At 39.0% G+C, this 15795-nt stretch overlaps 1 protein-coding gene and 1 pseudogene across 1 annotated transcript in view; one reads left to right on the forward strand and one right to left on the reverse strand.

Annotated features, from left to right (window-relative positions):
* UBXN2A (UBX domain protein 2A) overlaps positions 1-15795 on the reverse strand; it is a 54388-nt gene that overhangs the window by 3848 nt on the left and 34745 nt on the right. The window contains exons 5-6 of the mRNA XM_077774018.1: positions 15430-15567; positions 13380-13535 (exon numbers count right to left, since the gene is read on the reverse strand). Coding sequence (XP_077630144.1) covers positions 13380-13535; positions 15430-15567 — 294 coding nt within the window. The remainder of the gene's footprint in view (positions 1-13379; positions 13536-15429; positions 15568-15795) is intronic.
* Positions 2915-4401, forward strand: LOC144239902 (protein farnesyltransferase/geranylgeranyltransferase type-1 subunit alpha-like; annotated as a pseudogene).

Genomic DNA, 15795 nt, shown 5'->3' on the forward strand with positions numbered 1-15795 from the left:
CCACCCCAGAATCATGACCTGAGCTGAAATCAAGAGTTGAATGCTCAACTGACTGAGTCACCCAGGCGTCCTGTATTCTTCCACTTTTATTTCTTTATTTTTTAAATGTTTATTTTACTTACTTTTGAGAGACACACACACACACACATGAGAAGGGGAGGGGCAGAAACAGACAAGGGCATAGAGAATCTGAAGCAGGCTCCAAGCCGCCAGTGCAGAGCCCAACATGGGGGCTCAAACCCACAGTGAGACCATGACTTGAACTGAAGTCGGACGCTTAACTGACTGAGCCATGCAGGTGCCCCCGGTTACATTTTTTTTTTTTAAATGTTTTATTTATTTCTAGGAGAGAGAGAGAGAGACAGCATGAGCAGGGGAGGGTCAGAGAGAGAGGGAGTCACAGACTGAAACAGGCTCCAGGCTCTGAGCTGGCAGTCAGCACAGAGCCCGACGCGGGGCTCGAACCCACGAACCGCGAGATCATGACCTAAGCGAAAGTCGGACGCTCAACCGACTAAGCCACCCAGGTGCCCCGCCCCTGGTTACATTTTTAAAGAGTACTTATCTTTTAGAAACGTATTGAAATATTTACAAAGGAAACTATACAAAGTCTAGGATTTGTCTGAAAATAGTTTGGTGGAACTGAGTAAGGGTCATTCAATCTTCTGTGTGTGTGTACACACACACATACACACACCTGAAAGGCTCTATAATAGAAAGTTTCTATACTTACATATCTGGCTCTGAATGGATCAGAAATGGTCCTACTAGTAATTCTAGACAGACACAGGCTGTAATCTCTTAAATACCAGGTCATGCTGTGTTTCAAACAGAATTAGGAAAATTCTCAACTTGGTGTGGGTAGAATTTCAGATAGTATAAGAAACACTATAATGTAATATATTTGCAATTTTGGAGGCAGCTCAAAGCTATATTCACCTAAGTATATGTGTACATATTTAGAGAGACACATACAGAATTCATTACAACTAAGATGCCACTGATTTTAAGGCACATCATTTAATGTATAGCTTTAAAAAAATCAAATTATGACAAGATATTTTCTCAACACCTAGAATTTTTATATTTATAAAGAGCACTATTAATTTCACATAAATATTTTTTTTTAAAGATTTTTTTCATGTTTTTAATTTATTTCAGAGAGAGAGAGAGAGAGAGAGAGAGAGACCACATGAGCAGAGGAGGGTCAGAAAGAGGAGGAGATACAGAATTCGAAACAGGCTCCAGGCTCTGAGCTGGCTGTCAGCACAGGCCTGATGTGGGGCTCAAACTCACAAACCGTGAGATCATGACCTGAGCCAAAGTCAGACGCTTAACTGACAGAGTCACCCAGGTGCCCCCAAGTAAATATTTCTCAAATCAAGCACCTGCTTCCACTAGAATAAAATAGTTAAGCCATTACTAATACTTGAACATTATTCAGACTTGGATCCTTTGAATCACTTTTGATTCAATTGTTAATGTACATATTTTCCCACATAACAACAGCTCTCTGTATTATCAGGTGTTTTGGTATAAAGGATTTCTTTAAAAAAAGACTACTGTCAGGGAGCCTGGGTGGCTCAGGTCATGATCTTCTGGCTTGTGGCTTCAAGCCCCAGGTTGGGCTCTGTGCCAGCAGCTCAGAACCTGCTTCAAATTCTGTCTCCTTCTCTCTCTCTGCCCTGTCCTGTTTGTGTGTGTGTTCTCTCTCTCAAAACTAAATAAACATCTTTTAAAAATTTGTAAGACCACTGTCTCTGGGATGTTTTTTGTTCAGCTGACACTATTCTGCATGGTTTGGAGCAGATACTAAGGCAAAGACAACTGTACAATGATTGCCATATGGCCAACCATGGATTTCAGAGCACACCTCCATTCCAGAGATGCTAAGATGTGAAAAAATGTGCAACTCAAAAGTAGTGAAATATGGCATATCACAAAAGGCATAATCACTTCATTAGAGTTCATTAATTGCCGCTCTCTTAAACCTGTGTAGTTTATCCAAAAAGTCTAGGCTATAGTCTCATATATTTCTTCAGGTACCAAAATTAGATAACTAAAGGCTAAATAAAGCTAATGGCAAATAATATAAATATAAAAAGAAAACAGTAAAAATTGTGGTGCCTGGGTGGCTCAGTCGGTTAAATGCCTGACCGGCTCAGGTCATGATCTCATAGTTCGTGGGTTTGAGCCCCACGTCGGGCTCTGTGCTGACAGGTAGCTCAGAGCCTGGAACTTGCTTCAGATTCTGTGTCTCTCTTTCTCTGCTCCTCTCCTGTTCATGCTCGCTCTCTCTCTCTCAGAAATAAAGACATTAAAAAAATTAAAAAAAAGAAAACAGTAAAAATTAAAGGAAGCATGGAGCAAAAATTTTAAACATATATTGTGATCTCTATGATGTGATTAGAACAAAGAAATGCAAATCTAAAAATCTATAAGAGGATAAAAAATAACAAATACAGATTCAGCTCAAAAGGAGGTTAAAAAAAAGAGCAATGAAGAATACAAAGCCATGGGGCAAAGAAAAAACAAACAGCAAGAAGGTAGCCTTAAGCCCAACTAGTTCAGGACATTACAGATCACTGTAAAAAGTAGACTAAATGTTCCAACTTAAAAACAAATCCTGGAGTGAGGAGGCACCTGGCTGGCTCAGTCCAAGGAGCACATGACTCTTGATCTCAGGATCATGAGTCTGAGCTCCAAGTGGGGTGTAGAGACTACTAAAAATAATAAACTTTAAAAAACATTAAAAAAATTAAAAAGTAAAAATAAAAACAAAGCGTGGGCCACCTCCGCTGTGGACTCAAGACAGATGGCAGTCGCTGCGGGGCTCTGGTAGGCCACTCAGGGCAGCTAGCAGGGTCAGCCGGGTCGCCGGGAGCTGCCACCTCAGCAGCAGCAGAAACGCACTATGGCAGCTGAGCCTGGAGAGGCAGTGACGCCCCCCACAGAAGACAGGTTCCTGAGCCGGGACTCGCGCCCCCCCGTCCCCCCCACCCATCTCCTGTACAGGGACAGAGCAGAAGGGGCGGATATAGATCCAGTGCCATAGAATGATGGCCCCAATCCACTGGTCCAGATCATTTATAGTGAAAAATTTAGAGATGTTTATGATTATTTCTGGGCTATTCTGTAGTGTGATGAAAGAGTTAAATGATCGCTCTATCTATCTATCTATCATCTATTTTTGAGAAAGAGAGACAGGCAGACACAGACTCTCGAACTCACTACCAGTAAGGTCAAGACCTGAGCTGAAATTAAGAGTTTGATGCTTAGCTGACTGAGCCACCCAGGTGCCTTGAACTGAATGAGCTTTTAAACTAACCAGAGATGCTACTGAGTTAAATGTGGTGGCATTTTTGGGAAGTTTTCTTTTTTTCTTTTAAATTTTTTAAAAAAAATTTATTTCTGAGAGAGAGAGAGAGACAGTGTGAGCAGGGGACAGTCAGAGAGAGAGGGAGACACAACATCTGAAGCAGGCTCCAGGCTCTGAGCTGTCAGCACAGAGGTCGATGCGGGGCTTGAACCCACAAACCGTGAGATCATGACCTGAGCCAAAGTCAGACGCTTAACTGACTGAGCCACCCAGGCGCCCCTGGGAAGTTTTCTTAGTCACTTCAAAAATACTGACGTGAGGAAGTGAACAACATCACTGCAGGAATTGAGGAACAATCCAAAAATTATCAGATTTGGCATCACAGTCGTTAGTGGAATGACTAAAAGATCCATCTCAGAAGCTTGAGTTTATTGCTGATATTTAAAATTTTTTTTAATGTTTATTTATTTTGAGAGAGAGAGAATCCCAAGTGGGCCATGAACCCCTATATCATGAGCTGAGCTGAAATCAAGAGTCCAACACCTAACTGACTGAGTCATTCAGGCACCCCTATGGCTGATATTCTTAGTCAGGATGCAGAGAATTATACCTGGCAACATTAACAATGGGTTACTCAGAAATATAAACCTTGTGGCGCTTGAACTGACAGCCCCTAGATCAAAAGCTGCATGCTCCACCAACTGGGCCAGCCAGGTGCCCCTAGAGCAACTTCTTAAGGAGGATATGAGAAATAACTCTGTCTGCAACCAAAGATATTTCATAATTTCTTAACACCACTGGCCCCAGTGATCGTGTTATTTTGGAGACAGAAGTCCAGTACACTCTGGAAATGGTCAAACCAGTACCACATCATGAAAGCCCACACAACTATCTGAAAGGGATTTTATAGGATTGTGGTCTTTCCAAACATCCCAACCTGTTAAATCACTTACTTGATTTACCACCAAGTCACAATTCCCCCAACTGCCTTTTTTTTTGTGGCTGTCTATGAAGACATGCTAGAAAACCAATGTGACAACAAGGAGGACATTCTTTTTTTCTACACCCAATGTAGGGATTGAATTCACAACCCTGAGATCAGGAGTTGTAAAGTCCACCAACTGAACCAGTCAGGCATCCAAAGGAGGACATTCTTTAACTCTGTTCTTCTTTCCCTTCTTTTAGCAGCTTAAAAACAATTTTTTTTTTTTAAACACCAAGATGGACATCCTTCATAAAGCACTGAGTAGTGTGAAATCCTAGCTAAAGAAAAGCACATTAGGGGGCACCTGGGTGGCTCAGTCAGTCAAGCGTCTGACTTCAGTTCAGGTCATGATCTTGCAGTTCGTGGGTTCGAGCCCTGCATCGGGCTCTGTGCTGATAGTTCAGAGCCTGGAGCCTGCTTCTGATTCTCTCTCTCTCTCTCTCTCTCTCTCTCTCTCTGCTGCTCCCCTGCTCACGGTCTGTGTCCCTCAAAAATGAATAAATGTTAAAAAAAACCTTTTTTTTAAAGGACACTATTAGGAATATTGGAGATATACTGAAAGATCCTTTCAAAGCAAATGCACCACAGAAAGTCACCCACCAAGTGTACAACAATACCATCTGGATGAACTTGATGGAATGCTTTTATTTTTTTATGAGACTCTAATGCAGATGTTTAAAACTAAAGTGATCATTCCCTTTTCTTATGGTATAAAACATGTGAAGTGTGATGCTACTTGGGTGCTGCGGCTATTCAGACTAGTAATTTTGAAATTTTGATTCTTTTAAAGCAAAGTAAATTGGAGGGAGGGAGAAGAAACAAGAGAGTCCCATGAAGGAACTAGTCTTACCAACATTTACTCTAATCCGTTTGCATCAGCTCCTCCCTAAAGGGAGTATGTGCCAATGTATCCGATTTGCACCATTAACGAGTGCTGGTAATTTGTATGTAATGGATATAATGTAACTTCAGTTTGGTTCAGGAAGCAGGGAATGCAATTGTTACATTAGAGATGCTATGCCACACAGTATCTGGCTTACTGTAAACAACTAATGCCAAAAGAACAGTTTTGTAATAAAATGATGGATGCATCCTAAAAAAAATAAAAACTGTGCAAAGTAAAAAAATAAAAACAAAGCCTGATTAATGAACACTTAATAAATATTGTTGGCCAATGATTTTTAAATGCTTCAGTCATTCAGGAGAAAAAAATCTAGGTGACTATTTGCTACTGAAAATGATGGAAGTATTTTTCTAGACAAAGAGATTAAAATAAAAATATTTTATTTCCTTAAAAAGAAACAAACAGACTGGAATAACAAATCCCCTCTTCCATTTTCCACTTATTTTGTTGGCCTTCCTTCCATTTTAAAGGAATTTGGTCACAGAAGAACATTCTAAGGCATCCTTTAAACATATGCTTCTTCTATTATTATCATCATCATTAGCTCTCTGATTCTAGCTGTGTAGGGTGGTTTGTCATTTGGAAATAATAGAAGTGAAATGCCTTGAAGAGAACCTAATATACAGAAAACACCCAATAGGTGGCAGCTAAAAATAAAACACAAAGGCACAAAAGAGGAACCGAGAAAGACTGTTAGCCTAGATATAAAAACTATACTCAAACAACTATTTACAAGAAACATGTTTAAATAGACAGACACATATAAATACATCGTTAAACTGAAATTAAAAGGAAGGAGAAGGATATTATACCATGCAGGCACCAATCATAAGGAAGCTGGTGTGACCACATTAGTATCAGGCAAAGTAAACTTTAATACAAGATTATTAGGACTAAAAGGGACATGTCTTTAGTGCTAAAAGGTCAATTAATAGAAAAAAACCACAATTTTACCTCTGTACAGACCTAACTACGTAGCTTTAGCATTCATAAGTAAATGTTGACAGAAATAAAGGAAAAATACACAAATCCACAATAATAGCTATAGATTTTAGCACAGATCTATAGGTAACTGATAAAATAAGCAGGAAAATAAAGCAGTAATTTAATTTATTGAAGAGTTATAGTAATTAAGAGAAAGTGTAGTTGGCACAAAAGATACACAGACCACTAAATAGAATGGAGAGTCCAGAACAGATCGTCTGATTTACAAAGATACCACAGCAGATGGGTCAGGAAATAAGTCTTTTCCACAGTGTAATAAACTTGGACTTGGTCACGTGACTTGCTCTAGCCAATGGGCTGTTAGAAGAGTGATACAAGTAAAAGTCTGCTTAGTGGGACCAGTCTCGTGCCTCTGTCATTGTTAAGAGAACATGGACACGCAGGCAGCTGATTCAAGGAGAAGATACACAAGGAGCAGACCCAGACTCACAGACACGTAGCCTAAATTAGTGCTCCCTTCGATGACCCGCAAACACGAATGAGCCCAGCTGAGATCAGCAAAGCCATACCAGCTGACACATAAATACTTATTATAACATGCCAGATTTTCCTATATGTTTATTGAGCACTGATGATTGATATATCCATATAAACAAATATAAATGTGGATCATTACCAATAAAAATAGAATGGATAACTGATTTCATACAATGGATTATAGTACAGTAATGAAAACAGATGAGGTACAGTTACATACATCAACATATAGGAGTCTCAAAAACAAAAGCTGTAGAACACATATGGTAACATTCATACCACATTTAAAAAAAAAAAAAAAAAGCAAAATTGCCTTTCCTTTTCCCTACTAAACAACTTGGTCCAAAAGCCAACAGCATGGCAGAACATGGGAACCAGAAATGATAGGGAGTTTTGGTGGCCCAGGACAGGGACTCAGAGTCTCTGAGGGAGAAGAAGGTCTCTGCACAGGAAAGCTAACCACCTGCATGGTGCCAGAGCCTGACAAACACAAGAAGGGTATCCATGCAGAGGGAGATGAGGCAGGGGGAGTCAGAGCATAAGCAGGGTAAGGGTGTGGCCCACATGGAAGACCTGTCCAGTAGAGTGCCAGCAGCCCAGAGGGGTGAGGAATATACCCAAACTGGCACGGGGTGGCCTGTCTCAAGCAAAATGGAAAGAGCCTTCTTATAGAGGAGTGGCCAGCTGCAGCATGTAAGAACCAAAATGGGGCAAAGAGAGTGTACAGGCACAGGGGAGAAGAGGCTGCACCAAATGTCACCAAGAGGGTGAAGAGGTCAGCAGCACAGGGTGTTGAAGTGGTCTGGGGTGATGTGTCAGACACCTAGCAGGAAGAGAAGGGAACTGAAGTGGGAACTCAAGCAGGATACGGGAAAGCCCAAGCAGGGTGAAGAGTCTTCCATGAGGGAGAGGTGGCAACAGGAAAAATAGAGAATGGTTCTACACAGGAGAATTAGTCAATAAATGAATATATTAAGAATAATTGAAGACAGGCTATTCAGCATGGGAGAAATTAGTTATAAATGTGGAAAGGAAAAAACGAGAATAAACTCCATGGTGGTAGACTGAGTTTGGAGGTATCTATGTGAACTCATGCTTTTCACTCTGTAAAGACATAGAAAATACAAATATAAATGTACATGTGTGTATGTATATGTGTGTGTACACCTATCACTCTCTCCACTCAGAAAGCCTGAGTGGTAGGTAGCCACTGTCCATTGAAAAAGAACCAGGGCTTCTGAGAAAAAGGACAGAAAAAAACTTGAAAATACTTTCATACCAGAAAACAAGGAAATACTCAAAGAATGATGGGAACATGCCAATAAGATAAAGGCAGACCCACTGACTATATCTGGGAATATATGAGCATTAAAATAAATTTTGCTGGTTAAAATTTTGCAATATTAAACTTCCTCACCAGAAAATATATATTAACTACAAAGAGAAAAAAATAACTTTATACTAAAGGAGATTGGCAGATATCCTTTTAATCAAGTGAACAAACTTAGGGTGCCTGGGTGGCCCAGTTAAGCATCCGACTTGGGCTCAGGTCATGATCTCATGGTTGATGAGTTCGAGCTTGCAGACAGCTCAGAGCCTGGAGCGTGCTATGCATTCTGTGTCTCCCTTTCTCTCTGCCCTTCCCTGCTCACACTCTGTCTCTTAAAAATAAATAAATGTCAAAAATATTTTTTAATAAAAAGATGAACAAATTTAACATCATCATAATGGGACAACATGTAAATGATGCCACCTGACAGAATGCAATGAGAGATACAAAAGCATCACTTTTGTGATATTCCTGCCCAAACTAACTATAATCACGAGAAACAATCAAATACAAAATTGGCCTGTAATTAAAAGAAAAATGTCAAGGTTATAAAAATCAAAGAAAGACTGAGGAACTATTATTTCAAACGCAACATGATAAAAGGCATATATGAAAGAGCCACAGCTAATATCATCCTCAGTGAGGAAAAATGGAGAGCTTTTCTTCTTCGATCAGGAACAGGATAGGAATGACCACTCTCATCATTACTATTTAACATAGTACTGGATGTCTTAGCCTCAGCACTCAAACAACAACAAAAAATAAAAGGCATTCAAATTGGCAAGGAAATCAAATTTTCACTATTTGAAGATGACATGATACTCTATCTGGAAAACCCAAAAGACTCCACCAAAAAATTTCTAGAACTAAATACATGAATTGTGCAAAGCTGCAATATACAAAATCAACATGTAGAAATCTGTTGCATTTCTATACACCAATAATGAAGGAACAGAAAAAGAAATCAAGGAATTGATCCCATTTGTATCTGCACCAAAACCAATAAGATATCTAAGAATAAACCTAACCAGAAAGGTAAAAAATCTGAAAACTATAGAACACTTATAAAAGAAATTGAAAAGAACAAAAAGAAATACGAAAAAACTTCCATGCTCATGGATTGGAAGAACAAACATTGTTAAAATGTCAATACTACCCAAAGTAATCTACACATTCAATGCAATCCCTACCAAAATATCACCAGCATTTCTCACAGAGCTAGGACAAACAATCCTAAAATTTGCAAGGAACCACAAGAGACCCTGAATAGCCAAAGCAATTCTGATAAGGAAAAGCAAAGCTGGAGGCATCACAATTCCAGACTTCAAGCTGTATTAAAAAGCTGTAATCATCAAGACAATATGGTACTGGCACAAAAAGCAGACACACAGATCAATGGTACAGAATAGAAAACTCAGAAATGGGCCCATAACCATGTGGTCATTTCATCTTCAACAAAGCAGGAAAGAGTATCTAGTGAGAAAAAGACAGTCTCTTCAACAAATGGTGTTGGGAAAACTGGACAGCAGCATGCAGAAGAATGACACTAGACCACTTTCCATACACAAAACTAAATTCCAAATGAATGAAATATCTAAATGTGAGAAAGGAAACCATCAAAATCTTAGAGGAGAATACAGACAGCAACGTCTCTGACCTCAGCCATAGCAACTTACCTGACATACTGATGGAGGTAAGGGAAACAAAAGCAAAAATGAACTATTGGCCTTTCATCAAGATAAAAAGTTCTGCAGAGAGAAGGAAACATGAAAACTAAAGGGCAGCATATAGAATAAAAAAGCTATACACAAATGACATACTGGATAAAGGGTTAGTATATAAAATTTAAGAACTTATCAAACTCAACACCTAAAAAACAAATATTCAAGTGAAGAAATGGGCAAAAGACATGAATAGACACTTTTCCAAAAAAGATATCCAGATGGCTAATAGACACATGAAAAGATGTTCAACATCACATATCATCAGGGAAATACAAATCAAAACCACAAGAGATACCACCTCACTTGTCAGAATGGCTAACATTAGCACAGGAAACAACAGATGTTGGTGAGGATGTGGACAAAGGGGGAGCCCTCCTGCACTGCTGGTGGGAATGCAAACTGGTGCAGCTACTCTGGAGAGCAGTTTGGAGGTTCCTCAAAAAGTTAAACAGACCTACCCTAAGACCCAGCAATCGCACTACTAGTTATTTACTCAAAGGATGCAAAAATACTGATCTGAAGGGGCACATGTATTCTGATGTTTACAGCACCATTATCAACAACAGTCAAACTATGGAAAGAGCCTAAGTATCCATTAACTGATGAATGGATAAAGGACATGTGGGACACACACACACACACACACACACACACACACACACAGAGGGATATTACTCAGCCATCAAAAAGAATGAAATCTTGGGGCACTTGGACGGCTCAGTTGGTTAAGTGGCCGACTTTGGCTCAGGTCATGATCTCACGGGTTCGTGGGTTCGAGCCCCGCGTCAGGCTCTGTGCTGAAAGCTTGTTCAGAGCCCGAAGCCTGCTTCGGACTCTGTGTCTCCTTCTCTCTCGGCCCCTCCCCACTCACGCTCTGTCTCTCACTCTCTCTCAAAAGTAAATAAATGTCAAAAAAAAATTAAAAAAAAAAAAAGAATGAAATCTTGCCATTTGTAACAATGTGGACAGAACTAAAGTGTATTATGCTAATAAGCAAAATAAGTCAAGAGAAAAAGACAAATATCATATAATTTCACTCATGTGGGAGTTAGGAAACAAAACAGATGAAAATATGGGAAGGAGAAAAAAAAGAGAGACAGAGGGAGGGAAGCAAACCATAAGAGACTCTTTTTTTTTTTTAATATTTTATTTATTTCTGAGAGAGAGATAGAGACAGCATGAGCAGGGGAGGTTCATAGAGAGAGGGAGACACAGAATCCGAAGCAGGCTCCAGGCTCCGAGCTAGCTGTTAGCACAGAGCCCGATGCGGGGCTCGAACCCACGAACCGTGAGATCATGCCCCGAGCCGAAGTCGGACGCTCAACCGACTGAGCCACCCAGGGGCCCCCATAAGAGACTCTTAATGATAGAGAACAGCGTTGATGGAGGGAGATGGGTACGGGACTGGCTAAATGGATGATGAGCATCAAGGAGGGCACTTGTTATGATGAGCACTAGATGTTATATTTAAGTTATTAATCATTAAATTCTACTCTTGAAACCAATATTACTCTATATGTTAACTAACTAGGATTTAAAGAAAACTAGAAGAAAAAACAAAAAACACAACNGATGATTTTGGATTAAATGGCAAACTTTGAATAGGGCCCAAATATTAGCCGGTAGAAGTATTTCAGTGTTAAGACTCCCAGATGGCTGAATTGTGTTTATATGGGACAATGGCCATGTTTGTAGGAAATACACAGTAATGTATTCTGGGTGATGGGTCATCAGCTTGGCAACTTACTCTCGATGGCTAGGAAAAAAAGAGTTTTTTAATAGTGTTCTTAAAACTTCTCTGTATGTTTATGACTGTTTTAAAACTTAAGGCAATTATTTGAAAATGAGCAAAACAACTCAGTATTTTTTAAAGATACATATGTACTTGGTAAAACTATGAATAAAAGCAGATGAAGGAGGCACCTGGGTGGCTAAGTTGGTTAAGCATCCGACTGGTTTCAGCTCAGGTCATGATCTCACAGTTTCAGGAGTTTAAGCCCCTCATTGCGCTCTGTGCTAACAGCGTGGAGTCTGCTTGGGATTATCTCTCTCGCTCCTGCTCTGCCCCTCCCCCACCCATGCTGTCTCTCTCTCTGTCTCTCTCAAAATAAATAACTTAAAAAAAAAAAAAGCACAATGGGGCACCTGGGTAGCTCAGTAGGTTAAGCGTCCGACTTCGGCTCAGGTCATGATCTCATGGTTTGTGGGTTCAAGCCCCGCATCGGGCTCTGTGCTGACAATTAGCTCAGATCCTGGAGACTGCTTCAGATTCTGTGTCTTCCTCTCTTTCTGACCTTCCCCTGCTCATGCTCGCTTGCTCGCTCTCTCTCTCTCTCTCTCTCTCAGAAAAAAAAATTAAAAACAAAACAAAAAAAAAAAGCAGAAGATGAAGAACAAAAATTCAGAATAGAGCATCTCCTGCACAAAAAAGAGAGATATGATCGAAGAAACGCACACAGATATATTGGTGTATGTTTTGAGTGAGGCACTGTATGTGTGTTTATCTTATTGTTACTTTAACTATACATATATAATTTTTGTGTAAAAAATTTCTCCCCCAAAATTTTATATGTTTTTAAATAAAGAACGAAACCTATGCACAGGATGTTCCTACTTTTAATTGAAAGGAACAAAAATTTCTGGGGTGCCTAGCTGGCTTACTTTGAAGAAGTGGCAACTTGTGATCTTAGAATCGTGAGTTCAAGCCCCATGATAGGGTAGAGTTTACTTAAAAAATAAAAATAAAAATAAATTTAAAATGTTAACAATTTTAAGAGATAAAAGACTGGAAAAATCCATGAAACTGAGAGTAGTGATTATTTCTGGGTGATGGAATTTCAAATGACTTCAATTTCTTTCAATATTTTTCTGTATTTTTTCAACAAAAAATATGCACATAATGCTAATGGCTGATTTTAAAACATTAAAAACAATTCTTCTAAAATTATATATCCAGGAGAACTGGATGGCTCAGGAGGGTAAGTGTCTGACTCTTGATCTCAGCTTGGGTCATGATCTCACGGTTTGTGAGATGAGCCCTGTGACAGACTCTGCACTGACGGTGTGAGGCCTGCTTGGGATTCTCTCTCTCTGCCCTTCCCTCGCTTGTGCACATATGTGCGTGCTCTCTCTCTCAAAATAAATAAACATTAAACAAAACTGGTTATGGGGCACCTGGGCGGCTCAGTCAGGGAAGCGTCCAACTCTGGTCATGATCCCATCAGGAGTTGGAGCCCTGCATTTGGGTTCTCTGTTGTCACTGTAGAGTCTGCTTTGGATTCTCTGTCCCCCTTGCTCTCTGCCCCTCCCTGGTTCATGCACACTCTTTCTCTTTCAAAAATAAACACTAAATAAAAGATTCTTTCACTTAAAAATCATTAAAAAGTAAATTAAAAATAAATTAATAAAATAAAATTACATATCTAGTTATATAGGAAAACTAACCAAATGATAAAAATGATAATCCATAAAACAAACTGGAAAGACTTCATTATGTCCAAGAATTTCTACTGTCATGATATATTATATTTAGAGAACTGTTAAGATCCTTGGTTGGTTCTAAAAAATGGTTTACTGAACTGAAAAGAAATTTAAAACAGAAAAAACTAAGACAAATAATGAAATGGAAGACTCACCTATGAGAAATGTTAAATTTCTGGACAATCCGTTTTCCATTGGCTAACCAGATCTGTACATTAGTGATGGGTTCCAGGTTGTTTAGTTGAACAACAGACAAATTTTTATTCTCGACTTCAATACTCTTTGCCTTAGAAACAATTTTTGGTGTGGCACTAAGAAAATCCAGACAACAAAGTCAGATGCATGTTATTCAGTAAGCAAAACCTTATCATTAAATAATTACTATAAAACTTTTACATTAAGGGGTAAAAGGGTGGCTCAGTCAGTTAAGCATCCAATTTCGGCTCAGATCATGATGTCACAGCTTGTGAGTTTGAGTACCACATCAGGCTCTGTGCTGACAGCTCACAGCCTGGAATCTGCTTCAGATACTGCATCTCCCTCTGTCTGCCCCTCCCCCACTCATTCTCGCTCTCTCCTAAAAATAAATAATAATACATTAAAAAAATTTTTTTTAAATTTTACATTACGTATACTTTAGGAAGATTTTAGTAAGTCACTGCTGTTTCCTCAATAATAACAATATTAGTAATGTCCATCATATATGATGAATGTAGGAACCTAATGAAATTAGGCATATCCAAGTAACTTGTAAGACTGTAGAANGAGAGAGAGAGAGAGAGAGGCAGAGTGAATAGAGGAAGGTCAGAGAGAGAGGGAGACACAGAATCTGAAGCAGGCTGCAGGCTCTGAGCTAGCTGTCAGCACAGAGCCTGACGCGGGGCTCGAACCCACGAACCGTGAGATCTTGACCTGAGCCAAAGTTGGATGCTTAGCTGACTGAGCCACCCAGGTGCCCCAATATTGTAAATTTAAATAGCGCCTTACAGAATAGATAATTTTACAGGGTTATTCGATTTATGGACTTTACCTACTACTCCCAAGGTTAAAATTTCTGTTAAGAAATGAGAAGTTCTCAATAGAGATGAATCCTTGGGTTATAAAGGGGGGGAAAAGGAGGCAAAGTATTTCCTGATCATTCTGAAAGTTACACTCAATTTTTTTTTAATGTTTATTCATTTTTGAGAGAGGGAGAGAGAGACGGAGTATGAGCAGGGAAGGGGCAGAGAAAGAGAGAAACAAAGAACTCAAGGCAGGCTCCAGCTCCATGCAATCAGCACAGAGCCCAACGTGGGGCTTGAACTCACAAATCACATGATCATGACCTATGCCGAAGTTGGACGCTTAACAACTGAGCCACTCAGGCACCCCTACATGTGAATATTTTTATCTGAATATTTTTATATGTGTGGATGAATATGTAGATAACTTTACCAATCTTGATAATATATGAGAATGGATAAAGATACACATGATCACGTATGTAATCTCTGTATATTCTGTCGTAAGGCAGAGTTAGATATGATAAAGACTGCAAAATTTGACAATAAAGGCTTTGATATGGATACCAACCTTATCATGCTATTTTTGTTTTATTTTTTATTACTTTATTTTTATTTATTTTTATTTTTATTTAGTTTTTTATTGTAAAGATGATATGCCTCTTATTTCTACATATTGTTCAGTTCCGTTTGCATACAGAATGTTTTTCAGAGAAAGAAAAAACTTTGGGAGCTCACAAATTCACAATTTGTGATACTTACAAATTCAGATACTTACCACAATTCAGATACTTACCACAGATCACAATGTTGAAGGCATTGGTAAGTATAAAATTGAACCCTATATACAAAAGCTAGCATATGTACTACTCTGTAACATTAACAGCTATGATCAAGTGGTGGGGGCAAGGAGAAAAATTATTTATCCATCCAATTCTGCCGAATGTCCTAAATAATCCATGTCCTTTTAATTTGGTAAAATCAAAAATGCCTCCATGATGTTTTTAGCGTACTACCAGCATGTGTTAATTTACACTAAGGTAAATATGACTTAGGAGTCCTCATAAAAGTTATGAAGAAAAATCTCATTTCCAATGAGAGAAATGATAAGTTTTTTATATATGGTCTATATCGTAACATAATGACAAGTTGAGTATTATTCAAGCCTCCATTTATGGAAAGCACAGCTCATGGGGCTACTTACCTTCCCAGTCTATGACCTTGACCTGAAAAGGGCTGGAACACAGGCTTCGTTGACACACATACTTCATTTTTTTTGTCTTCAACTTTAACATCCACCTCCTCTTTATCAAAAATTCCCTGCAATTCCAAAGGTAATTCCCTAGGAAGGAAAAGAAACAAAGTGATAAGGCTCCCAAAGTTTTTTCTTTCTCTGAAAAACATTCTGTATGCAAACAGAACTGAACAATATGTAGAAATAAGAGGCATATAAACTTTACAATAAAAAACTAAATATTTTATTAAGGCTTTATTTTTAAGTAATTTCTACACCCAATGTGGGGCTGAAACCCACAACCCAATTAAGAGTCACATGCTCCAACGACTGAGA

This window comes from Crocuta crocuta, unplaced genomic scaffold (assembly GCF_008692635.1).
Source record: "Crocuta crocuta isolate KB4526 unplaced genomic scaffold, BGI_CrCroc_1.0 scaffold246, whole genome shotgun sequence".
In the NCBI taxonomy this organism is placed as follows: Eukaryota; Metazoa; Chordata; class Mammalia; order Carnivora; family Hyaenidae; genus Crocuta; species Crocuta crocuta.